This window comes from Dromaius novaehollandiae, chromosome 2, assembly GCF_036370855.1.
Source record: "Dromaius novaehollandiae isolate bDroNov1 chromosome 2, bDroNov1.hap1, whole genome shotgun sequence".
In the NCBI taxonomy this organism is placed as follows: Eukaryota; Metazoa; Chordata; class Aves; order Casuariiformes; family Dromaiidae; genus Dromaius; species Dromaius novaehollandiae.
The window spans coordinates 51,292,742-51,319,779 of record NC_088099.1 but is presented as its reverse complement, the minus strand read 5'-3'; the positions used below and the strand labels follow the sequence as shown (position 1 = coordinate 51,319,779).

General features: G+C 36.7%; 2 protein-coding genes across 10 annotated transcripts in view; one reads left to right on the top strand and one right to left on the bottom strand.

Annotated features, from left to right (window-relative positions):
* The window catches only part of UBP1 (upstream binding protein 1), a 42,978-nt gene extending 33,785 nt beyond the window's left edge, over positions 1-9,193 (top strand). For all 5 annotated transcript variants that reach the window (XM_064506454.1, XM_026101316.2, XM_026101319.2 and 2 more), the window contains 7 exons: positions 66-120; positions 309-402; positions 2,611-2,701; positions 3,411-3,520; positions 4,970-5,112; positions 5,743-5,794; positions 7,330-9,193. In XM_064506454.1, coding sequence (XP_064362524.1) covers positions 66-120; positions 309-402; positions 2,611-2,701; positions 3,411-3,520; positions 4,970-5,112; positions 5,743-5,794; positions 7,330-7,364 — 580 coding nt within the window. In that variant the 3' untranslated portion in view covers positions 7,365-9,193. The remainder of the gene's footprint in view (positions 1-65; positions 121-308; positions 403-2,610; positions 2,702-3,410; positions 3,521-4,969; positions 5,113-5,742; positions 5,795-7,329) is intronic.
* A 223-nt stretch (positions 9,194-9,416) lies between these two features.
* The window catches only part of FBXL2 (F-box and leucine rich repeat protein 2), a 55,146-nt gene continuing 37,524 nt past the window's right edge, over positions 9,417-27,038 (bottom strand). For 3 of the 5 annotated variants that reach the window (XM_064506456.1, XM_064506458.1, XM_026101324.2), the window contains 10 exons: positions 26,673-26,741; positions 26,492-26,587; positions 26,055-26,181; positions 25,787-25,861; positions 22,904-23,034; positions 18,389-18,449; positions 16,852-16,896; positions 16,479-16,535; positions 12,409-12,621; positions 9,417-11,408 (listed from right to left, as the gene is read on the bottom strand). In XM_064506456.1, coding sequence (XP_064362526.1) covers positions 11,301-11,408; positions 12,409-12,621; positions 16,479-16,535; positions 16,852-16,896; positions 18,389-18,449; positions 22,904-23,034; positions 25,787-25,861; positions 26,055-26,181; positions 26,492-26,587; positions 26,673-26,741 — 982 coding nt within the window. In that variant the 3' untranslated portion in view covers positions 9,417-11,300. Of the gene's footprint in view, positions 11,409-11,428; positions 11,789-12,408; positions 12,622-16,478; positions 16,536-16,851; positions 16,897-18,388; positions 18,450-22,903; positions 23,035-25,786; positions 25,862-26,054; positions 26,182-26,491; positions 26,588-26,672; positions 26,742-27,038 lie in introns of those variants that run through there. The other 2 variants (XR_010387686.1, XM_064506457.1) reach the window with 2 other exon arrangements.

Sequence of the window (27,038 nt, the reverse complement as noted above, 5' to 3'; positions counted from 1 at the left end):
TTGGGTAATTTTCTTCATAGGACTGTAGTAATACTATGTTTCTCTCTTTCTCTGTCTCTCTGTAGCAATTCTTCCTCCCCAAATCATCAAGGAGATGGAACCTCTCAAGGGTCTGGAGATGTGAGTGTTTGTTCTTTGGTATTGATCATGGCTGTATTTGCACAAAGGCTTGTATTTGTTTCAGTACATTTGATTTATACCTACCTTGATATTAATGTGTATTGAGGAAAAGTGCTTAACTGAGTGAGATTTTTCTTTTTTCTTTTTTTTAATACCCAAATCATCATATTCAACTTTGTTTCTTACAGCAACTTCACCCTTCAGCCACAATCCAGGAAACTCAGCAATGGTTGCTCAAACATAGGTTCTCTACCTATACAAGGCTTTTTTCAAATTTCTCAGGTATACATAATTTAATTTTTTATTTACAGTTTTTCTTTGGGTTAACATGCAAGTCTGGTGCGGGAAACTATTCTGTAAAAACAACATTATAGAATCAATATTTAAGGTAACTTTCTAATTTGCTTATTAAAAGTTCAGTTTGCATTGGAAGATATTTTATTCTAGTTGCCTTTTGTGCAAATTGACCCTGATACCCAAAAGTGGAGCTAAGTTCTCTTTTCCTGAGGATGGCTCACAAACTTATTTTAACCTTGATTAGTCACTTGATAAAAATGAATGAATTTGCTGAGTCAGAGAAGCAGACCATCTACTTTGGTATGCTGTTTCCTAATGGCAGCCAGTATGTGGTGATCTGGAAGAAAGTGCAAGAAATTGCTCAGTAGGTAGTTGTAGAGTATTTAGTATCTTCCCCATGTTAGATCTTTTCTTAAGAGTTACATTTAATTATAACATGATGAAAGCTTTCATCCCTTCCAAACTCTGAAGGTCTGCATAGTCTTCAAAGTCACAGAAATGGCAAATTCTTTTTTGTAGTGAATTCTGCTTTAAGGAAAGAACATGTTTCAAAAAAACAGGAAATTTTTCTTTTTTAATTTACATTTATGTCTTTTTTTTTTTTTTCATTTCAAAAGAATGTCTGCTTGCTCTTTCTTAAATGTGTATCAGTGTAGTTTCCACTATAGGTATGTAAGTAAGAATGGCAACAGATGCAGTATCTGGAGCTACATATTGCCCTTCGCTTCCTTAATCTTCCATATAACTCTGTGAAGGGTGGGATGGCACCTTATGCAGCTGAGCGAGCACAATCCCTTCTCAGTTCTTTGTGGTCGTACGTGATGGAGAGAATGTGATGAGTGACTCCATCGTGCTCTGCCTCCTAGCTTAGCCCATACGTCTTTCAGAAGTCCCTTCGTGCCAGGCCATTGTCAGTGATTGAGATCATGCTCCTCCAGCTCGATCTTGTAAGGACTGCAGTCCGCCTATGAAGTAGGGGTTCTCTGATGTGGCATTCTTGAAATCCATAAGACTTAAAGCTTTGTCTTTTCTGTAGCTGATTATTTCTATTTGCAGCTGCCTAAATGTTTTCTGCCTATTTCATGAAACTTGTACGTCCTAGCAGAAAACAGCCTTCCTAGTAAACTTTAGTATGAAATTTCTTGCAAGGACCCTTTGAAAACTTTTTAACCGGTTCTTTATCATCTTTCTATAATCATAGGCATATAGTACTGTCTTGCAAATCTATTTCTTTTGAAGCAAGAGGTGTAGGTTTTATTATGTTCCTTCAGATTTTTTTGATACAGTACTTAAACGGTTATGATACATTTTTTCTAGCTGTCTTTTTACCCATAACTTCCTAGATCTTCTGTGGAATATTTTCATAAATAATGTAATTTTTTTCTGTCCTTCCACTTGTCTATCACAGTAACTGATTTTTCAAACTGTTGTTTATTGACATCTATGCCACTTATAAGAAGCATACTTCCTTCCATTTTATCTTTGGATCTACTTAGTATCATTTAATTGAAGCTTCTTTTTCTAAAGTTAATTTCCTGGGGAGCAGTTGTTTTCACAGATCACACAGTTGTTCCCAGGTTCATTTAAAAAAAAAAAAAAAATTTACTTCTGTCCAGAAGTATCTCACAAGCTGGATCCACCCCATAGGCTGCTGATCTGCTGGTTTGACAACCTTGAGTCAGTTAATGCAAACCTTCAACAATATCTTCTAAGGAATGCAATGTAATAACTTAAGCACATGCAGGGTATAATATATTAGTTGAATGCCTGTCATGATTCAGTTTAGAGTCATTGCTTGGAATAAACCATCGTGTATCTTTGCTAAAATACACTAACGTGGGTGTCAGTTAAAACTTTGAATCATTTAAGCCATCCTCTGGATATAGAACAGTCATCTGAATCTACTAAAATTGCATGTCTTGCGGATTTTCTGTTTCTTCCAAAATGTGAATACCATCAAGTGAAACTAACTGCCTTTGGGAAAATCAGGCATTTTTCTTAGTGCTTGCTACTGCCTAATCTAAACTGTCTATTCTGTTCTATTCCTTTATTCTAAACTGCTTGTTCATGTTTGCAGGATTCCACTTTTATAATGGCTGAATTTGTTACGCTTGGTTTAAATGAGTATCTGTAATCTGTTTAAAAAGTCTAGGTGTTCTACAATAAACTTTAAATCCTAACGTGTTTTTCCAGGTGCTGATTTATTAAAGCTGACAAGAGAAGATCTGGTACAAATCTGTGGTCCAGCCGATGGAATTCGGCTATATAATGCACTGAAATCCAGGTAAAACTTTGAGTGTGAAATTGAGCGGTTTTTGTTCTGTTGTAGACTAGAATCCCCCATCCTTAGAACAGGAGATCTGGGAAGTCACAGTTCAGCAACTGGATGGGCATATGCCTGTGTGAGCTGTCACAAGTGCTGGCATGAGTACACTCAAGAAGAAGACTCTGTGTACACCTTCAGGGCAGAGCACAGAAGAGACACAGGCACTGATGAGTTCACAGGTTCTGAGACTGGCAGCAAGGCAGTTGGGCACTACCAGTTTCTTGGAGACAGATGAATTTGTTGCCAAGAAACAAAACTTCTCATTTAGGTGAGATAAGAACAACCAGAGGTCTTTGAGGTTACAGCTATTAATTATCTTAACTGATATATCTGATTCTGACTGAAATGGGTATTTATTACCATTGACCTTTGTAAGATTTGTTGTTGCTCTTCATCCAGTCGTTATGTTTCAGGATTCCAATAAGTAGTGTCTTGATGAACTCAGAATTGATTGAAATTTTGTTTAAATCAGGTGTGCTAGCACCTGAGAGACCAGTCACTGCTTCTTGTATTGAATCATTATATGTGTGGGTTTTTTTTTTGGTCTGAGAAAGAAAACATTTCAAGTGTACTGTTACCATAACAAATTCATATTTGTGATATATCAGTTTCCTTATTTCCCAGGAAAGTAAGCTTTTCTTTAATGTGTGGTTTATTTGAATTGCAGGTCTGTTAGACCCCGTTTAACAATCTATGTCTGTCAGGAGCCATCAAGAAGCATACAACTGGAAAGACAAGATGCAGGCAGTGGTGATAACAGCAATGGTGCAATATATGGTATGGCATATTGGGGGTTTCTAACGTACTATTTTTTGTGTCTCAACACATATAAAACAAGATGGATGAGAAGAAAAAAAAGAATAGTGAAGAGGCCTGTAATGTGTCCCCCCCCCCCAAGAACTGGAATTGGGTTTCTGGTGTACAGAGAAACTGTAGGAATTTGTCCTCAGAATATAAATGTCCAAACAAACAAGTGTTGAGATGATGATATAATAGTTTTAACACTGTGAAGGATGAACAGAAACTTAAAACCTCTGAAGACTAATTCATAGATTTTTTTTTTTTTTTTAGTCCATTGATAAAGTTAACTGTATTTATGTGGAGAACTAATTAAGGAGCTCTCAAATTAGCTGTGCTGTGTTGTACAGCCAAGATATTAACTATAGGAACATAGGCGAACATAAAAGCTAGCTGCAAATTGAAGACTTGCATTCTTACCCATTTGCAGTTAGGTTCTACTGTCCTTGTCTATGCAACTGAAATAAAAATGGCATGGTTTGGACAAGGGAAAGCAGCCAAGCTGTGTACTGGCTCATGATCTTAGTATTATTTTCCTGGGAGGCAGCTGTTGTGTCAACACAGATAGGAACTTTAATGGTTAACTGCAAATTCACATCAATCTTATAATTAAGAGAGTGGAGTGACTTTATTATTCTCTTGCTCTTGGCTTTCAGGGAAGAAACACCCCAACCCCCCACCAAGAAATCCCTAAAATCCTTATAGGCTGATGCTGTAATTGTACTTGTATATTGAATCTGTAAATAGGATGCTGTCTGACAGAATACCTAGGTTTTTCCTCTGGATTTTTTCAGTTTGCAGTTTGGGACGGAAGAGCGTCCAAGCATGGAATGGCTAAGGGCTTCTAGCACCATTAATTAAAGCTGTACAACTGTAAATACAACATCAAATTATGAATAGCTACTTAATGTTACTGTTCTGTTTGTTTCCTGTGCCATATTACCCTTCTCTGCAGCTTGAGGAAATGATTCAGAGAGAGTTGAAAAAGACTTTCTTTACCAAAAAGAAAAAAAAAACTTTTGGATCCCCATTTAATGCAACAGCATAGTATTACTGGTAAAAAGTATTACCTGCTTCTTTTGAGACAGTCCAAAACTACTTCCAAAGTCATCCTTAAATGACTCTTTAAAGATCCATTTAGTTCTGTTTCAGAGTTTAAGACTAAATCTTTTTGTGCAGGATACTGGAAAAAATACGGAAGTTGCCTTCAGTATCAGCGAGTTGTACTTATTACAGATTACTTTGAAAGAAAAGTCATGGCCATTTATACTTACTAATGAGAACAGAGGCAGAGTAAAGTAAAGGTTTTTCAGCTTTTAATATTTCTGAAAGCAAGGGATATAAACAAAAGCAGATTTTTTCATATAGTTACTTGTTCTAAATTAGTACAATGCCTATTTAAAGTTTTTTTTTTTTCTTTTTTTGTAGTATATCATGCAATCTACTTAGAAGAAATGGCAGCCTCAGAAGTCACGCGCAAGCTTGCTTTGGCATTTAATATTCCTCTGCATCAGATCAATCAGGTTTACAGACAGGGTCCCACTGGTATCCACATTCTTGTTAGTGATCAGGTAATGGGAATCTTACTTTATTGACAAAAGTACTTATATTAATTAAATGGAATGGAGGATTTTCTCATGCTAGCTTCTCTAGTTACTCTTCTTTCTGTTTGATAATGCAGCCTAGTGCCTTCTGATGTTTAGACTGTTTTTTCCTTTGCATTAAAATGAGCAGAAGCAGCCTTTAAAATGTCACTTTAATCTCTTCCTCATACCTTAATAATTTCAATCTATAAGAAGTGAAAGAGACCTGGCCTTCCTCCTTAAGTAGTTCTGAGATGCTGCAGTAATTAGTTAGTATGTATTGAACATGCCAAAGGCAGGAAGTATCTAAATAATGTTTAAATACCATTGAACATGGATTACTCAAACACCTGCTACACATTTTTTAGAGTTCCAAAAACATAGGCTATGGTGATAGGCTCCCAACTGGTTGTCACATGGGGTGAACTGAATCTTAGCAAGTGATTATTTTGGTAGTATTTTAATTTATTTTAGTGTATAATTGTTCATCTTTGAACACTTGCTGAATAAAACCAAAATATGCAGTTACTTATAAAAGGCTGTGTTTAATATCTGATGTAACTTTTTGTTTTTGTATTGGTCATACTCAGAAGGGTTCAAACTGTTCTTTTTTTGTAGATGGTTCAAAACTTTCAAGATGAGAGTTGTTTCTTATTCACCACAATAAAAGGTAGGGTGTCTTTTATGATAGTTAAAAACATATTTTTTTTTATTCCAGCAGGGAGACTTGCTTAAAGCAGAGTACTATTCTAGCAGAACTTCTTCAGGCAAAGAGCTGTGGTAGTGCCAGTAAAGGCTGACTCGCAAGAAGGGGCCTGCATACAGTAGTGGCAGAAAGTATTCATGCATCTCTCCTTTCTTAGCCAGGCCTTTCACACTCTGTAGCACTTCCTCAGTGTTTTCTCCAAACTTTTAGCTCAGAAATAGTGTAGCACTTGATAACAAACCTCATTTAAAATTCAGTCACTCAACATTGATGAGTGCTTGCTATTCCAGTTATTGAGCGTGGTGAATTTTCAAAATAATAATAAAAATAAAAACCCCAAACCTGTCAGCAGGTTTAAGTTCAGAAACAAAATGTTCACCAAGTCCTAATAGTTGGCAGAACTGAGCTGTAACTCTCTGTACTTTCATTGCTAGTAAACAATCATCTTTAGTACATTGTTGCTGTAGAATGGACCTGGCCTTTTTGCTCATGGAAGATGACAATATGTCTCTTCTGCCTAACAGAGGCTCACTTTTAGCAATCTGTTGTTCAACATAAATTAATAGACTTAAACTGGAATGTTCATAGAATAAACTCCTCCAGTACTGTCAAACAGGTAGACTCATTTAATTGCATATATGCAGTTAAACTGGGATTCATCTGAACTTAATCCATAAAGATTGTTGTTCAGGTTTCCTCAGTATGGGGAGTGAGTCTCCCTTTTCACACTAGTTGTTAAGATGAACACCATGTTTTTTGCAGAAATCCCATTTATTTCTGTGACAAAAGTTGGGAGGAGTTGCCATAACCACTGGACAAGTTTGACTCTCTGCCCATTTTAATTAAAGAAACTGTCCCAACTGTGAAGATCCAATTATAAATTGTTAATCATAACTTGCTTGCTTCAGCATGAGGAAAAAACTTTAAAAATAGATTTTTTTTTTTTTTTTTTGCTGTAGACAAACTTTTTAAGTCTACTTCACTTTTTCAGTGTCTTGATGCGAAACCAATATAGTATAAAATCTGTTCATGTAGTTAGTATTTATTTACCTGTTTGTCCCAGTTGTTAAGCCTTTTGATGGTGCTGCTAGCTTAAGTGTAAAATCCACAGGATTTTATTTAATATTGTTTCCATTGGTTTTCTAGTTTAAGGCTGACCATCACAAAATAGATGATTAAAACCAGATACACTAAAGATACTTATTGGGTTTGCAGATGATGACTTTCTTCTATGATATTAACTGCAACTGTCAAATGAGCTGGTTTTTATATGCAACAGGAAGAGTTAAGAAGTAACTGCAAACCAGAGAGATTTTAAAAAGTTAATTCTTCAAGAGTTTAGTCTGAATAGCAATTTACTAACATTTCATGTTTCAAGGTTACTATTTCACAGTCTCTGTAGTAAAGAACAAATAAGTTCATTCTTTGACATTTTGGTGAATCAGCTAGTATATTTATGGTTCTATTTATGAAAGACTGACACTTTTTTTCTTTTTCAGCTGAAAATGAAGGTTTTCATATAATTTTGAAGTGATGTCACATGTGCTAGACTGGTATTTCAATGCAGAATGAAGTCCTGCCTAAAGATTATGAAGATCATCCAAAAACTTAGGATCTAACTTCACCGTATAAGATGTTTCATATTGAAAACACAAAATGACCTTTCTAATGAGCTGTTTGATAGGTGAACTTTCTTATCACTGCCATAGCTAAGTGTCCTCATGAGAGGTATAATGCCATGACAGCTTATGTACAGGCATGGAAGACAATGTAAGCAAAGGTGCTTGCCCTTTACTGAAATAAGGCAAAATATGGCCAGTAGATACAGTTTCTAGAAGCGGAGCACTGTTGCTTTTCTATTATCTGTATCCAGTTGGAGATGAATGTAAACTTATTTTGGGGCATTTACCTTTCTGTGCCAGTTTGTCTATTACTTGCTTGTACCTTATGCTGATTTTATTTTTTGATGTTAGCAGAGCACATATTAATTTGTGTGAAGATGAGTAGTTAAGCTGATAGTGATCAGGTTGTCAGGTCTCTGAGAGTAAAGCTGTTAAAACAGCTTCCTGTGTAAATTGTGTATAAGAGTGTATGTAAGAAGTGTAAATGCCAGAATAGGGCTTTTAAGAAGTCCTAGACAGATGCAATATATGCATGCAGCAAACTGCATTATCAATAGTACCTTATTAGAAGGATTAATATAAATCCTATGGGGTACCAAGTAATTGTGTTTTGCTTTAACAAATTTATTGGAAAAGAATTGCCTATGCATCCTTTATTTTTAGTTTCCTAGATTCTCTGCGGAGCACTGCTGCAATTTAACTCTTTGCTTGTAAAATTGTGGGTTTAAAAATACTAGCAGTGAGACGTGGGTTTTTATGACTTAATGGAATTATGCTAATGAGGGAAGTTGACCAACTGGCACCAAGGGGCCATCATAGTTTTCAGCAACATCAAGTAAATTGCTTAAGAAACACTAAATATACACCATTTAAGGCTCCTTACCAGCAGGTAAATGCCTTGCTGTAGTCACTATTATGGACAAGTACCTTACCTTTTCTGTTGACTTTTCTTTGCCCTCAGATCGATACTGTAAACCTGTTACAGTGCCTCTTCCATATGACCAAATACTTACTTTTCTTTGAAACAGGCAATGTGCTTTTTCAGTATTTTGGATATTTCTTGTAAGAACATGGCACAGCATTTCCTATGTTAACAAAGTTTCAACTCTTTAGGTACTTAAAGGGGAATATTTGAAAAGGTATTAAATGACAGTTTGCTATCTGCCATTTTGTGCCTTTGAAAGTTTCCACCTTGATCTCTTGCTTAAAAGCTTGGGAACAGTTTGCTTTTTATGCTGAAGTATGCATTCTAAACAATTACTACAGCATGTAAAAAAGCAACTTTGATTTTTCATTCCCTCCTACATAACTGGCTCAAGTGCTTAGCAGAAAAGCTTCTTAAAGCTGTAGCATTTTGAAAATTTAAATTCATGAAAGCTAGTTTCTTTCCTATTTCACTTTTTCTGCACTGAAAGTAAAGTTTTATGTACTTAAACATTTCTGCTTATAAATTGTTCATCTTTGGGTATTGTTTAGTCCTAGTATTTTACTGAACTGACAATTGTGTCTTTTCAGCTCAGCACCATATTCAAATCCAAATCTTTTATAAAAGTGGAAAAATCCTTGATTGGAAAGTATCCAAATATCTAATTTTAAAGAATATTGAAAGTTGTACAATAGTTTGTCCAGCTCACTTGAAATTGGAATTAAATTATGGCACCAGCAACTTGCTTTTGTTTTTTTAATAAGATGTACACATTTCAATATAAGTATAATAAATGTTTTTCAATAATTTTGTAAATGTGCTTTTTTCTTTTTATTTATTTTCCACATTTCTGCTACATATTAAAGATACATTTGCTATTACTATTTAGAAACTGCAAGACCTGTTTGAATAATTCATTTTTAAAAAAGGTAAATAAGTGAAACAAACCATCGCCGTAGTTTGTTCTGCACCCAACACACAAAGATCTGCTGCCTCTAACAGAAAACTTCAAATTTGAAATAATTGAAACAAATCCAAATTTGACATCAGCTGATTGTTTATTTAAGTGTCCTATATCAGAGTAGGTTCCATTTGTTTTTGTACATCTTTAATGCCATAGACTTACAAGGTTTATTATGTTCTTAGAAAAAAAATAAGCCAACAAAAGGCAAAACATTTTGACATACTAGTACCAGTGACTTTGCTGGTACAGTTGAGAATAAAATCTGCTTAAAATTCTCCATTATAGCAATATCTTAATGGAAATCTAAGTATGATTGTAACAACACTCCTTCAGTAGTGTGCAAAACAAGCCATAGTTGGCTTATTTTGCAGTATTAAAGACATTCATGTACTGCAGTATAATCTTCAATTTATCCTCAATGTTCAGATCTGAATTTGACAACTGTATCATCTGTGAATGTATGAAGCGCAAATGCAACACAGCAGTTGTTTGGCCATAGAATTTTGTTAATGGTCATACTCACTTTTTAAAAGTATTTTTAAATGTTGGGGAAACTGCAGTGTTACCCAGTAGTTTCAGCAACTGCTTTTTAATAAAGCCAGTATTTCTGTTAGGTTTGAATAAACACACAGGCCCTGAACTCTTAAAACACACACACAGACACACACAGACACACACAGACACACACAGACACACACAGACACACACAGACACACACAGACACACACACAATCAGTCTTACACAGAAAAGCTTTCTGAACTGTTGAGTAGTTTATCTATCTTAGATAATTAGGTGGCTTAATATAAAAAAGTTTATTTAACCCTCTAGCATTGAAAAACTAAGGATGTAAGCATGGCCTTAAGAGTTAATACTTGGATTTTATTATTAGTAAGAAGTTGGCAGCTTCTTAAATAACCCAGATGTGAAGAGTTTACATTTTTAAAACAGGTTTGGTTTGGTTCAACTCCTGCCTACAGGTTTATTTGTCCAACTGCTTGTTAAGTCCCTAAAATGGGTAGCACAAACAGCTGGGATTGAATTCCTTGTGCAACTGTAGATTCTGTAGAAAAGCATAAATCATGTATCCCTCTTCCTAGAACCGTTGCAGCTTTTCATTACAAACTGAGGAGGTAACAGAGCACACAGTAATGGCATTACAGCAAGCACCATGAATGACTGTGGCAGCCATTACAGTAGAGTGCACAAGCTCTACCATAGTGGATTTCTTAGCCCTTTAAAGGCTGATGGCATTGGGCATAAAATGTGCTTCAGTGACCAGCAAGCTTTATACTAACACACAGTTCAATTGGACCAACTTCAAAAAAAATCTGAAAAAAAAATAATTTCTATTTATGTAGTTAGCTTGAGGTACTGTTTTACCTTTTGACATTACCTAGTGTGGCCCATTATGTAATTAAAGATGAAGCTGAATCATGAAAGAGTACACACTGTTTTGCTATAAGAGCTCATGATTACCGTGCATTTTTTGGTCAACATCTGCTAAAGCTGATTTGTCCTGAAACCTGATATTTAATCTGTCTTGTATGTTACAGAACAGCAGTTTCATTTTTTTGTGTGTGACGGACTGGAGCTCCACATTATATTAGAACTTCACATGGAGTAGGGCTTACAAATGCAAATCCCAGGTTTAGTGAACTCCCACTGAGTAGCTGCTACACTGAAATGCCCCCCCACACACACTCCAAAAAGTACTTCAGTTCTCATGCCAACAGAAGGATGGAGGTATCAATACAAACCAAATATCACCAATTTAAACCACATCTGCATATGACGTTAAGATATTTTTTACCTGGAAAAGTGCTTTTCTTGTCACAAACAAAACCAAACATCACCATTACGACTGTCAGGAACTTGACTCTTCCCAAACACCTTCAGTCCAATTCTTTTCTTCAACAACAAAAAAAAAAATTCAGATTTTCTGTGTGATGCACTTACTGTCAAAGAATAACACAGCATCTGCAGAGGCGCTGTCCACCCCCTCCTACCGAAGGAGGGGGAGTCACTGGAGCAAAGTAAGCGTGAACTTTCACATGAGGTAGGTGAGCCTGTGGATGAAAATGCTGTGTTTTAATGGGGGGGGGCGGGGGGGAACATAACTAGTAATTAGGAACAGTATACCTCAACTACTCCCAACAAGCCAATTCTTATTAAGGTTGGTAAGCTAAAAAGCATCTACACGCCTGACATTATTTAAGCTATCTTGTCCTGACACACAATTCTAGCGTTCCATCCAGCTAAGCCACACTAACATTTGGGCACACTCACCTGTTCAGGGGTCCCACTTATTTCCCAATATAGCACTGATCAGCCAAAGAGCTCTCTGTCAAAACAGGTATGTGTTCTGCTGCAGAGGAGAGATGGATTCCTGGCTACTGAAGAAAGACTTGTCTGTATCTTGTCTCCCATATTCCCTGGTTCTCTCATCCTAGAAAGCAGCATGGAATAGAACAGGGCATCTGCCCTCAGTAGTCACTACCAGGGATGAGCTTCCCAATTGCAAAAGTATTTGTCTGGACATGAACCTGTGTAATACTAAGCTGCAGACAAGATTAGCAGTGAGGCTAAATGCTGTCCCCGAGTTAAGCAGTCCCTGTTCTAATGTGGGAAGTACATGGAGGAAAAGAGTTTAGTTTGTGGCCGGATTCCAGGGCCTAACTGCCCTACAACCCATTAACTGAAATTTCCATGCAAATGCTTTACTATCAGCTCTGTATATTAAGAATGTGTATTTTGGGAGAGTTAAAGAATGTCACTACACAATCCTAAAAGTCTGGAAACCCATATTTAAAAATACGTATGTAGAAAGCAAGAGAAAAGCACTGATCATTCCAACAGCACAAGTATCTTGAATTATAAACAGAATTAGACAATTATTACTGCTCATACAGAAAAGTTATGATTAGTCCCTAGAGATGGGAAATTAATGATACTCAAATTCTCTTTTTCTGTTCTCCCTTGCTTGGGACAGCTGCAGGATTCATACAATCTCAGGAAGTATCAATGGCTTGGTCATTCCCCTAGAACAACAGTCAGCACACCACATACTCTGATTCTTTTGATTCCAGCTCGTGTGACTTGCTGACAGTCATATAGCTCAATTCTCTCCAAGTTGTGGCAGTTCTCCAGGTGTTCCAGAGTCACATCAGTGATGAGAAGACAGTTATCAAGCTCTAGTACTTGCAGCCTCTCATGACCACATGTACTGTTGCTCAGATGAAGAATCCCATCATCAGTGATCAATTCACAGTGAGACAAGCTCTGAAACAGAGAGGCAAGTAGTTAATGATAGCATTTAATCCCACATCATTCAATCCTTGAAACACCTGAAGTCCTCTTCAAACAGTATCATCATAGTGGTTAATCTGGTTCAAAGAGTATAGTGCTGAAATCCAGACTAGGCAGTGGTAACAGAAGAATTAGCTACAGCCACAGAGTAGCTGCAGTTAATTTGTGACGTTGCTTCAAAATCTGCAGTTAGTCTTGAAGTCCCAGAACATGTGTCACTGGCAAACTCATCAACCCCCTTTGACTGCGGAACTCCTATTCCAATTGTCACACACTTCAGTCACTGGAGGGTCCAAATAGCATATATACAGTGCCAGAAATAAAAGACAACCTTAAAGGATGAACTTTGAGAACACAAAAGAAGTAGCTGGGGTCTCCAGACAAGAATTACAGTTTCACATCTACCCTAATACAGTCATTTTTTATACACATCACCAGGACCAAGCTTGTGCAAGTCCACACAGATAAAGAACAATCAGACTGGACTGATCTGCCAAATCCAATTTCAGGACAACTACGAGCACTTAGCACTTTATCCCATACATACAAAGAATAATAAATAAATTGCAGAGCTGCAGGAGCAGGTCTTTTCTGCAACAGAGTCAGCACAATGAACCACAAAATTATGCTCTTCCTCAGCATACTTAGTTACTCCCTTGAATTTCAAAAGCATGGAAAAAAGTTGCAGCTTCCCAGGCAGTAGCACGACATAAAGCAGTTTCCTGGTTCCTTTAGGGAATTTATGACTTCTGCAGAAACATCGATGCTGATGATGTAAAGAAACCCTTAGACTTTCCTTGGAGGAGGCTTAAAAACGACTCTTTGTTGCCAATGAAATGAATGCTCTCATGTCTTCTGCACTAGAGATGCACATGATCTACATGTTCTACTCCTCCCACTTTGGGTTCTCAACTAGCTCTTTGCCTTCTGCTTGGCTTTGTGTTTTGCCTACACTTGTATAAGTCTAATGGTGACTTATTTTGATGTAGCTTTTCCCTGACAAATTACTTATCAGACAGCAACTGATGAAGAAATGCTTGGCAGCAAAATCAAAAGTGCTTTCTAACACAGCATAAGCAAATAGTAGCACTCAAAAGTATCTCCTGCCAATCACCTGAATCAAACATGGAATCCTCCCCTCCTCTCAGCATATCACATCTATTTATAGCAGGACAAGGAAGGCTACCACTGTGGTCTACCTTATTTTATCTCCGCTAGTCTCATGAGCATTTCTTGCCTGCTACCAGACATACACAGGGTCAGTCCCATCCTTTAGAACAACCTGCCCTGCATCTTTCTTTTTTTTCCTTTTCTCAAGAGCATGAAGTAACCAGAAGGAAGGATGGGAGACACTTCCGCAGCTCCCCTCAAGTCTGAGGAGGAACCCACCAACATCCTCCCTTCAGCTCCAGCTGGTTCAGTTTTACTTACTCACCAAATACACCCAGCTGGCAATGACTCCAAGCAACAACGTAAGTGTTTACATTATGCAGCTCTATTAACTCTTTAAATACTTAAGTTCTCTCATATATCTACTTTCTTTACATATGCACTTTGAGCATTTGAACTGGCTCACAGCCTGGAAACTATCGGCAATTGAAGAGTTAAAGAACATTTATAATAGACCTGTGGTTTCAAGGAAGGACAGAAGGTTATATGAAGATACCGGTTACGGTAGCAGTCTACTAGCTAATTAAGAGTTTCCCATTCCAGGAAGTAAGCAGCTTATAAAATTCAGCTTTCCTGAGACACTGTATTTGGTACTGAAAGGACAATACAGGATGTACAGCTGATTTCACAGAACTTTGTAAAACAGATATGCCAAATGATACATACTTTGTATTAAAACATATGATTTTTCTGTCTTTGTAATCTGGTAGAAGGAGTTCATAATACAGAATTTATGAACATTATTGTTTAAAATCTTGGGAGTAAATAGAAATGGTCAAATTCCTTTTTTTTTTTTTTTTTTTTTTTTTTGTTAATACATTAAATGCTGTCTATAAATGAAAGAAGGCATGATATACTATGTGAGTAAGAAACAGCATGATCAACATAACTGAAGAATTCGACTGCCTTCTCAGCTCCAGGAATATCCAACAGTATTTTACAGTTTCTCTAATAATTTGAATACGGAAATGTTAAACAGTTCATGTGAAGTTATTTCTTCTGTCCAATAAGCTATAAAACATTTCAGTACTTTGACCTGATGAAGGTGTAACAGTTGCTTATAATCGTTCCAACAGTGGTTTTGTTCATTTTCACTGTCTACTCAGTCGTCAAACACCAAGAAACAAATTCAAAGTCAATTTCTGCAACTTTGAAATATTTCTTTAAAGTGCAAATATGCATAAATATACACTAAAGCCCAGCCACACAAGAGTTTACAGAACCAGCAATAGTACATGATTTTGCATTTCAAGTATCAAGATTAGTTAATGTGGGGATACTTGGCATCTGCTATTCTGTTTTTTTGTTTTCTTTCCCTGTAATTCTCACCCAGCACTATTCAGTCACAATCTTTGAGCATGTATCCTTGCTCATATACATGAACAGAAAGTTCAATTTCTTCTTGTGCCCTTTGAAAAGGTGTGTTATTTTATCACTGCCACACTTCCCTGTCTGTGGGCTGACACATAGAGGAAGGTGTTCACTGGTGACAAGAAATGGGAGCAGGTTAAGAAAAATAATTGAAAATCATTAGTTTTTATGACATTTCCAGTGAAGTATTGGCAGAACCGGTATAAGAGATCTCTTGCAAGTTCTGAAACAGGCTGGTAATATTTGGGGCTCCAATGCAAAAAACACATCCCTTGCAGAAGAACAGGAGTCCCATAAAATGGCTCCTTGTCTCCTGACAACCCTTGTTTGCCTTAACTTGCAGAATTATGGTCCAAAAATGATGTGGGACAATTAATGAGCAAAAATAAAAAAAACAACAAAAAAGTGAATAAGGCTCCTTTTTAAAATCCGTCTCTCCTTCTTGTTGCTACCTTAGTAACACTGAGCTGGGGGTGTATGGGAAAAGCCAATGGTAAGACAATTCAATTAATGAAGCAGCAAACCTTTAATCCTGTCTAAGAACAGATTATAAAGATATCTTTCCTCTCAGGTACATTTAAGGTAGTATATACGAGATCTACACTCACGGGACAATTGACCCCTACACACAGGAAGCCCTATTGTGAGGTCAGTCTACTAATTTTGAGGTATCTTGACTGCAGAACAGCTAAAACAGCCACTCTCTAAAAAACAGTTCTTTAAAATAGTGCAGAATCAGGTACCACACTAAAGGCATATCAATTTTCACCAATTGTTTTTGAAAGACTATGTCACAAAACCTGACATAATTTACTATGTAAATTCAGTCCTTGGGAAAAATTGCTTGCATGTCAAACTGATTACAGGGTGGAATTTGCATATGTTTTCATCGACAGACTTTATTTATTCAATATTTGATATATTTCAATCTGTAACTTAAAGTGTCATGGTCCCTAAGAAAACCATTCAGGAACAGGAAAGAGTATCTATGAAGGATCTGGGTACTGTAAGTTACCTATGAGAAGTTTTATTTGAACTTACTAATCACAGCTGAAGGATGTTAACCATAAAATATAAGCTTCCTGGTTATTACAGAAAATTACTATCAAATCAGTAACACTTAATATATTTAAATATTTTTAGGAATAAGGTGCTTCTTTTGGAATACTCCTGAATCTTGTATATATTTTGCACAGTATCACACTACATCATGAAGTTTTTCTAGATAGAGTGACAGGCTGTTTTTATTTTGTAGGTGTTAAAACTCATAAATGCAGAGGTAAACTTACCAATGCTTGTAGCTTAGGACAGTGAATAGAAAGTTGTATCAATGTGCTGTCAGTTATCTAGAAGAAAAACACACACATACAAACGAGCAACCATAAGTAAAGACAGGGGCAGGTCAACCCTCAAATAAGATATCCCTTTCCCTACCAGATGAAGGTATTTCTCTACCAGACACTTTTCTGGAAAACACTCAGTTACCCATGACCCTTCATGTATTTCAATTTGTAGAATTTCCCAATAATTATTTTTATTTATTTTCAATAACATAACAAATATTAATAAAAAACAAAGTACATTCAACTCAAGGTGCTAATGTTCTTATTGGCACTGCATTCTTACACCGGATGTTCAAAACTCTTTAATATTAAATCTCACCAGAACGCATTCTTCCAAGTCCATCTTTTCCAGCTCATGACAATTCTAAAAAACATAAATCAAACAAACAGAAGATGAAATAAACCAATACTGACACAAAATCATCCACATGGCTAGTTATATCGGAAAGCACAGCCTCCAAGAGTAAGTTCTGAGCTAAATCCCTTCAAGTATTTGACCACCAAAGGACAAAAAGGATTAAAAAGAAAAAATCCCACAAACAATACAGTCCTCCCACCCCCAATTTCTACATTTTCATCCTTTTTTCTTCTTACTAGGTGAAGTTTCTCCTCCTTGTCTGCAAAATATGGACAGGCAGCTATGTGAATAGTATTCACTCACCGCTGCTCCCCTTCCCTCTCAGAGTCAACTTTGGCTCAAACCTATGGTGTTTATATCCTGTGTACTAAAGTTAACTCATCTACGTACACATAAATCCAACTTCTGTGTACATCAACCTGCACCAAACTAATCTGAAAGAAACTTAAGCCCATGAAACATCTCTCTTCACTTCTGTGCTTTTGTATGAAATTTTAAAAACAATTTGCTCTGCTCCTGAATGCTGAAAATTTCAAAATAGGGTCCGCTCTGAGGCTAGAAGCAAGCTGTGCTCCACATTTATTATCTCTCTCTCTCTCTCTCTTTTTTTTTTTAATACATGATAATACAAGGAATTTTCTCAGTATCCTGAGAGATCCTGGTAAGCTTTTAGAACTGCTTTCAACAGCTGTTCATGACTAATTTCCAGCAAATGGTGTAACTGTGTGACCAGAGCTTCTGACCTCATAGCAGACCACAGGGCACTAGTGCTCAGACCTATCCCCAAGCCCCATTATTAACGGGCACTAGTAGAAATGGTTTATCAGAAGCAGGCTTGAGGTGACTATCAAAAGCCCAAGACTGTAGTACTGACTGATCAGAAACCTTTCTTTTTTAATCACTGTGGCTAGAGAAACTTTCACTCACATTAAAGATCAGCAGTGTAAATGAGTCTTGTTTAAAGAATATTATTTGTGCTCAGTTTTTCTAAGCCAACAAGCATATAAGTCTAAGCATTTGATACAATCAGTACACCTATTTTACATACTTACAGCATGAATCAGGGCACAAGTGCTTATAGCTTATACTATATGGCTGTAAGTATATTTGTAGCTATAAGTTATGTTCAGAATAATCTATTATTCAATGATTTTTGGTGAAAATACTACTGAGCATTTCCTACATTTACATGGGAAATTGGGCTAGAATACATAACACAAATTTAGAGTTGTTATGTTATGCATAATAAATCTAATCTTAAAATTCTCGAAGAGAAAAAAAAGAGAGGAAAAAAGTAAGGATAGAGGCAAAACAGATGAAGTTGCAGGCCTAAATATAAACGAGAAATAAAATCACTTTTTAGTTCCCTCGTCCACTGGCTTTCTTCTACTTTATTTCTTCTCTTCTCAGATTCCTTCCCAGCAGGTCTACATCAATTCACAGCTGTTCAGCAGCAATGAAAACAAGGTGAGCTTTAACTTTCATAAACAACCCTTACCCGTGCTAAAAGGGTAAAACCAGCATCTGTAAGATGTGAACACCTCGCAGCTTCCAAAATCCTGAAAAAGTTTTAAATGTTAAAGAAAATATTAACAGAACAAAAAGCAAATGTATTTGTGATACAAACCTATCTTCTGCAATTTAAAGCTCTTAATAGCAAATATGTATGCTTATTTTTCATGGGGATTTGCAATTAAAAAGCTCTAGACAGACTTTTGATCCAGCTTATCAGAAGACTCTAATAGCTCATGGAACAGATGAAATCCAATCCTCAAAATGTTCTCAACAGTTAGTGGAAAAATTATACATAGTTACACACATTTTAAACTGTTTCAGTAAGATACTGTAATGCTCAAGTTTTCTAATGTGTTATCTGAAGAAAGATACAGGAGAATATATAAAGAGTTAAGGAAAATGCTGATAAAAGCTTCAGAAAAAGCTGTCCTCCAAACACATGATGTTGGGAAGCCACAAAAAAAGAGAAACTATGTACTAGAAATTCTGTCTCAGAGTACACACACAAAGCACTGTGAAGCAAGTTACTAGAAAACAAAGAGCTTAAACTATTGAGGCCAAAATACAACTTTAAAGAAAATAACACAGACATGTTTTGGGACAATAAACCTAACACCTGATAATTAACCACTTGGAGAGGCACTAGGAAGTGGAAGTGACAAAAAAAAGTCAGCTGCCCCAAACAGCTACTTACCACTAGTAAGTAGGACAGGCTTCCATCTCATTAATGGTACTTCGCAAGCGGAGTAAGTATCAGGATGAATGAGGTGAAACCACAGCCCTGTGCAATCAGGACTACAAGCTTACTCATTCACCACAGCAAACACTTCTATATTGTGGGGGCAAGAGGGACAGGGCAGGGAAAGATGGTTAAAAGAACCTCTTGCTGTGGTAACACTTAGAGGAATTTTATCAGTCCATTAGTTTAAGAGGTCATTAAAAAGCACCCCCTTTGTGGACAAGGTGCAAAGGGAAAAATCATGTTGTGTGCAGAAGAAAAATACAACCCCACCACAGGTAAGAGATGTGGGGCTCTCACTATGACTTTGCTGAATCAATCTCTTCAAATCAAAAGCAATGGCACAACTGGGGTTAGAGGTAAGCAGCCCCATAGGTTACACCCCTGATAACTATTTCCAAAGGGATAACCTTCAACAAGGTTCAGAAGTATGCTGGAAAATCAAGATTAGCCAAAACAGAGGTATTGGGCAGGGACAACTCTCCAGATGGGATGCTTAGAACATCCATGGATTCTTCTTTTCAGATCCACATTTGAGGTCTTTGTGCATCAAGGGCATTTAGCAACCCATCACGAAATACTCTCAGCTATTGTGAAACTTGCACAGGATGACAGACTGGGGGCGGGGGGGGGGGGGGGGGGGGCGGGTAATGAATCAGGTTGTGTTTCTTATGCTTCTGACTCCTTCCACTACTTATCTGCTTTTAACCCTACACTTACGACCACTGAATTCCCAACTCCATGACATTTCTCATTTCAAAGGGAAAAACAGGCATCTACAGTGGGCAAAATAGTGGGAATGCTACTGCATATCTGATTGAAAAGCTCTGAAAATTATGGGTGCAGGGGGCGAGAGACCAGCAGACTAGCAGTTCTGCCTGTTGTGGAATTAGGTGTGCAGTCAGAAGAGCAGAGCGCAGAGGATAAGCTATGTACAGGCACGCTGCATCGACCTAGGTCCCAATAGGAGAAACAGGTGGAAAGGCACTGGTCAGCACAAAAATGAGTGAAGTTCTAGTTTTTGCCTCATTTTAGTGATTATACTTCATCATAGAAGGATCTCCAGAGAATTTTTTTCCAGATACTGCTGGCATTTGTTTCTCATCCTGTGACTTGTGACAAAGTACCTAGCATAGGAGCTGAGGAGTCAAAAGATATACCAGAGCAGATTACCCATTCCTGTAAATTCATTTTTCCTGAAACAACAGATCTCACAGTTGCATTCACTGCTTGCAGATGTCTTTTGGGTACATCTGGAATATCTCCACACATAGCATTTCCCTACTCCTGGTGAATTAGCGGCAGGTAGGAGAGAGCAGCTAAAGACATGACTCCTAATTTTCACTACACCTAGACAAGGATATTCTGGAACCCATGGTGTTCATGGGTGCTTTTCCCAATAAGCTTAGTCTCATCAAAACAGCTACCAGTATTTTAACATTAAAAAAATGCTAAGAAAAAAAAAGTTAAAAACAAAAAGAAAAGAGAGAGAAACTGTTAAGCACTTAATAGAGCAGATATAAAAAGGGTATTGAAAAGACTGAGGTATCTTGATGCAGGAAAAAAAAAAAAACATAGCTGACAGATACTGGCCCTTAGATCATTTTGGTAGAGTTGGTCACGCTCTGAATTTTTTTCCAAAGGAGATATCACTTCTAGAGAGGTAACAGTTGCAGAACAGAGCACTATCACAGAAAGCAGTGTAGCAAAACACCTGAGATCCCTAAGCAAAGTGGGAGTGGTACAGCATAGGAAACATCCAGAAGCTCCCTCAGAGGGTCAACATGTCTAACAGAGGTGTGAGAGCATTTCCCTTTGATTATCAATATATTTCTAATCAAGTATTTTCAATAAATGATCCTAAAGGTCTAGCTGTAGTTATCTGTACCATGTGTCTTTGCATCATGCACATCTCTGTGGTAATCACTGCAAAGGGTCATACTCTTCGCTTGTAGTGTACCTTGTTGCAGGAGAAAAATGGTAGAAGCCTTCCCCCTCGTGGCACAAACAGGGGCTAACAGTATGTAACAGAAAGGCTTAGATTAATGACTACTTCCTGTTAAGAACATATTAAATATTCTTCTTTAGAAAAATGATTCTCGCTACACTTGTACTTCCCTAACAATAACTAACTGCAACTAACAGCATTTTAAATTCCTTTTATTTCCAAACTGAGGTGTGAATTGAGAGAACCAGAGAAACCAGACAAAAAAAAACTAGTAATAACAGCACCACTTTCTAAGGAACACATTTAATTGCGTCAGAAAATTCCCAGGCCCCAAACAAGGTCACATGTAAAGCTTTTGTAGCTATAAATGGCTATGGGAAGGAGACCTCCACTTTGGGATCCAGTTTTACCAAAGTCTTAAGGAAAGGTTTCCTAAAGTAATAAAATCTCTTATCACTCTATCAGCTGAAAGAACTTTGTATATCAGCATATTGCGCACTGGCATCTGAACACAGCTTTCTTTAAGTTTTATGATCTACATTTTTCTCCACTTGTCTGTGATTGAAGTATAACAAGAACTGTTATGACTCCTGCATGTTCCTTACGTAACTGGCAATTTAGTGTCATCCAAATGTCTTTTATTTTGATTTTGTTTGTATTAAAATTTCACCTTACAAGAAGTATTACATGTCTTTACAATAAGAGAGCTGTTGCATAACTCAGCTTCCTTATTAAAGCTGAAGCTCTCCCTGCTTCTGAGAATACCACCCATAACATGCGGGTTAATGCAAATTACAGCAATGTAAGAGTTGACATTATTTTTAACTGACAGGTAAGTCTCAGATGGTAATGACATTATAAAGTCAAGTTTTTTTTCCTTCACTCAGGCCTTCTGTGCCGCTGTGCTAGCAAAGAGGCCAAAATTGAGCATGACTCCCCGCTATGGGAGAGGCCTCAACTAGAACCAACAAAGGCCAGTACCTGCTATATCGCACCGAAAAATCCAGTACCAGGAATATGCAAGATGGTGACAAAGCTAATTCCTTACCTCCACATTGTAAGTTGCTGCTCTCAAAGTACACTAGGTTTTTACAGTTGTTCTAATGGACACTAAGAAAAGGTTGGAGAAGAACCAGCTCCAGAATCGACACATTCTAACCGGCTTCTGAGCCCCCATTACCCAAAACACATCCCACAAACACCAGTCCTCCGTGTTAGCAGTGACTTAGCCCATTTCATGTCAGAGTCTAAGAATGTCAGGATGTACAGCAGAGCATAATATTAAAAACACATTTGTAATAAAATCTGCAAATACAGTACTTAGGTATGATTTAGCTATTTTTTTGCAAGGCAAAACGCAAAAAATTGCATAAAACTATATTAGAGTACACACTGTGAAAAGCCAGCAGATATAAAACATCACAAGATACTACACAACTACAGACATTCTTACCTTCTAAAAAAAAATTAATAGGCTTTATGTTTTCTTTTCTTCTGGCTTGCAATTAGTACCTAAAATATTTAGTTAGAAGCACAGATTTGAACTACTAGGTTCAGCATATTTTATTCGTCATATATTATCTTTCTTTCTGCTATATACAATGGACTACATTCATATGGCAGTTACCGTGAAGACCTGCCCTTGATTCTAGATTCAGTTCATACTTCAGACTTAACATTTTGGCTTTATTATAAAGGTAAAGGAAACTACATGGAGCTAAATCAAACCTCTGGATATCAGCTGATATCCTTCAGAAGGGAATTCCTTAGATCAGTCCTGTAACATCATGACATACTCACGGCATACTCACTTCAGCCTTGGACAGTTTAGACCAAGTGCTGTGAGAGAAGCATCTGTAAGGTTGCTACAACCAGAAACACACAGTGACTGAAGTCTGTGGCATCCTCTACATATTTTTACAATGCCTTCATCTGAAATTTGCTGCAACACATAAAAAGGTTACAGTTACTCTGTTATCCAGTAATCTACTGAGAGCAAAAGTCAAGCCTTATTTCTGAACTGATGCTGTCACCTTGTATATAACCATGGCAATCTGCCAATCTTTAAACACAAAATATCATTGCGAAACTATGTTGTCTGATAACACTTTGAAGATAATCAACACAGATGCTTCCTACTTATCCTACTTGCATTTTCCCACAGATCTAGAGCACTACTCTAACGCAATCTGAGGCACAGAGTTGTTTGTTGTTGTGCTTCCGTTTTACTTTGCTTTACACTTTTCAAATAGCTATTTTTTTAAATTGGAGTTGTGATTGTGTGAAATACCTTGCATCTCAAACATTTGTAGAATTGAGGTCTTTCGTTCCAGTGACTATGCAAAGTAAGAAGTTCAAGATCAGCAGGTCAGAGATCACTCAGGGAGCTCTACAGCAAGAGTGCTAACTACCTATTTTACACTACAGCAGCAAGACCCAAGAGTGAAAATCCTTCACATATGGATAATTTTCAAAGCAAGAGTTACAGCAAGCTATTATAGCTCATCCTTCCTTCACAAAATTTAAATTTAAAGCCAGGTCTGCCCCATAGTTGTCCCTAGCTGGAAGATTTAATTCAAAGGATTGGGTTTTTCCCTTTCCCAAAATTGTTCTGTGCTTGACATTCTGAAAAAAGTAATTCTAATATTAGCAGATGAATAATTTCTTTTCTCTGAAACAGATACTGTAAGAAATAACCCCATTGCAACTGCACACAAAACAGCAATGGGACCTAGCTTATTGGGGGAGAGGAATGTTGTTATTACTTTGTTTACATGTCCATTTTATTAGGTTCTCTCTTCTGGAAAAAGTGTTCTCTTCTCCTCCCACACCTACTCCAAGAATTTAATTTTTCTGATGAATAACAAATCCTTCATGCTAACACAAGTCTATTTTATTTCCTGGATTAACATTATTCTTGCAATGATAACAAAGACCTTTACCATCTTTGAAAGTACACAGTCCTTTTATGAGCCAGTCATCTAGGTATGCTAATATTACGACAGCATATTCCTGAGGCTAACCATTACCACACATTACTTTTCAAAGAAGAAAACAAGATGAGAAATAACAGCAGTTCAGCACAAAGGTTTCCCCCCTCCAAACACAGCAGTTTTTAATGTGAATAGTTTAAATTTGAAAATTGTTCTGTCAAATAAAAATGATTCTAGGCAGAAAGTTAGAAGTCTTGTCTTCTCTTTGCAGATCCAGAAGGACTTACATCATTTACAGATGAGAAAACATTTTAAGTAGCAAAAAAACAAAGCAAAGTCCAACATCGATCAAATATTTTCTGGCTCTGTCTCTCAAAAGATGTTATTTTTTGGAACTTTCTTTTCTTTGAGAGATACTCATAACATCATTATTGTGAGAAAGAACTACTTTGTAGGTAAAGATTATGTAAATTTTATGCTGCTGCTGGAGATAGGCAAAACCCTCAAGTTATATATGAAACTGTCTCACTGAAATTGCTTGAGATTTCAATGCCTACATCCTTCTCAGGAAAGAAAAGTGGTCAAAAAAATGCCTGCAGGACCTCTCACATCCATAATTTCCAGAGGCAATATCAGTTCATTCCACAGCTGCTGAAGCTTGCCTGGCATTTTACAAGGTACACAAAACAAAACCACTAAAATTAAAACGTGGATCATATGAAGCACAAGGAAATCTGCTGTGTAAATATCAGTGCTAGCATTTTGATCATTATGAAAAACTTCTAATATAAGTCATAATGTATCTGCAACACTCCAAAATGTTCAAAACACTTTCTTTAAATCTAGAAAGTCCAAAAATTTCTATCCAATCTTAATAAAAATGGTCCCATGTCACATTCATTGAGAAATAGTTTTTAAAACAGATTTGAAAGTTTTAGACTAAGAAAATCTTATGATATATTCCAGCAATAAAACTGCAGAAAACTTTCCAAAAGTAAAAAAATCTAACAACTTCATTATTCAAAGGTGTATCACTAAAAACTTGAAATTCTAATTTATTTCAAACTTCTCTAAGGATTATTTATGGACAAAGGGCAACTTAAATACATTTAAAGCCTAAAAGGAAATTTTCCCCATTTCTAGAAAGTCAGATCAGAAACAAAAAAAGGCAAAAAAACCCCAGCAAATCTAATCTTTATTATGTAAGTAGTATTAAATATGCGTGAGTGATTCAGAGTCATTTTATTACAAACAAATGTATTCTTCCATTATTATTGAAAAAGCATGTCCTTCTCCTGCTACCTAGTCAGTTCTGGCAATCCCTCTTCATTTATGATGCCATCGCATTTTACACACTCAATAGTTTAGCCAAAAATATGGCTTCTGCTCAATTAAAAACTTTAAAATTTATTAATAGACCAAAACATCTGTCCTTAATGGATGGGAGAACAAGCACCACATCTGTAAAACTGCATGGTTTACTGTGTACATAATTCATGAGAGTTGAATGAATGCACTTAATTCTTACTATAGAGCTCGCTACAGTTAAAAGATAAAATGAGAAAAAACAAACACTCCAAATCCACCCTCAGCTGTAGAAACAGCCAGTTCATTTAAGGCCTCTATTTCACACACAAAATTCTATAAACTTCAGAAACGTACTATCTGAATTATTTAAATGTGCAGCAGTTCAATTCATTAACATCCGAGAACAGTTTATGATTCTTAGAGAATGCATCTTTTGAAGCTTCAAATACTTACTGTGCAAGACTGCAAATTCAGGATTACAAGTTCATGACAGTGATTTTGAATGTGTTTCAGTGCTTCATCTTCTAACTATATTAGCAATTAAATTGGACATAGGAAAAGAAACAAGAAATTAAAAGCAAAGCAAAGCAGCCCAAGGAACACACACATCTTGTAATACTGAACAAAACACTAACAAAAACAAAATTTTCTAATTCATGGAGATTTCAAAAAGCCAAAGCAAAAATTTTATTCCTAAAGGATCACCCAAGCAGTTATGTACCTGTGTGCAACCTCTAAGAAATAGAGCTTTTAGTCCACTACACCCTTTCACCAGTGCTTCAATACCATCCTTCGTAATCTGATCACACCAGGAAAGATTCAAATGTTCCAGATTTCTGCAACCCTCACTGGGAGAATTAAAAAAATACATAAAGTTAAATCCAGCCTTCAAATAGTCATAACAGTGGGAAACCCAAATTAAACACACTGTTAGAAATTAGTGATAGCCAGTGGACTGTGCCAGGCCTCTACAGAAAAGTCATGAAAAAAGACCACACACGAACACCATACTCCATACCCACAAGGTGCTAGATACAGAATACAGTCAGTACTAATACGTAATATTAAAGTTCGACACATTTTAATTTTTTTAACTTTGTTAAATGTTGAATAGTTCTTTAAGCTTTTTCTTTAACACAAAACACTGAGTCTTCTTACCTTAAACCTTTCAAAGAGCTGTTTGTGATGGCTACACAAGATGTCAGATCCAGATGTTTCAGCTTGGAACAGAATCTGCTAAGACTGTAACACGTGCTGCAAAACAGCAGAAACACTAAAAATACCTTCAGCTACTTCTTTTTCCAACACTCACTGTCAAACAAAAAAACCTTTGACTTACCTGTCAGTAATTTTTGTGCACCCATTTAGATTTAAGTGTTCAATGTTTCTACAGTTCTGTGCAAAGGTCCTAAAACAGCAACAAAAAGCTGCAGAATTAATACAATGTCACCAGTTATAATTCAGTCACCAGAGTGCGCTCTGCCCCCTACCTCCTTCCATCTCAGTCAAAAAGCTTAATCTTCAGGTTGCAGAGTAATTACAAAATAAATCTCAAATACATCCGTCTCAGTGATTGCTTTTTTCTTTTCCTATTGCAAGTTTCTGTCTCAGGAAGCTCCTGAAACCAGCGTTGTTCCTCTCCCAAATACCATTTCAGCAAGGTGTCTATTTCTGTCATATATAAAGCAGAACTGACTTGCTTCAA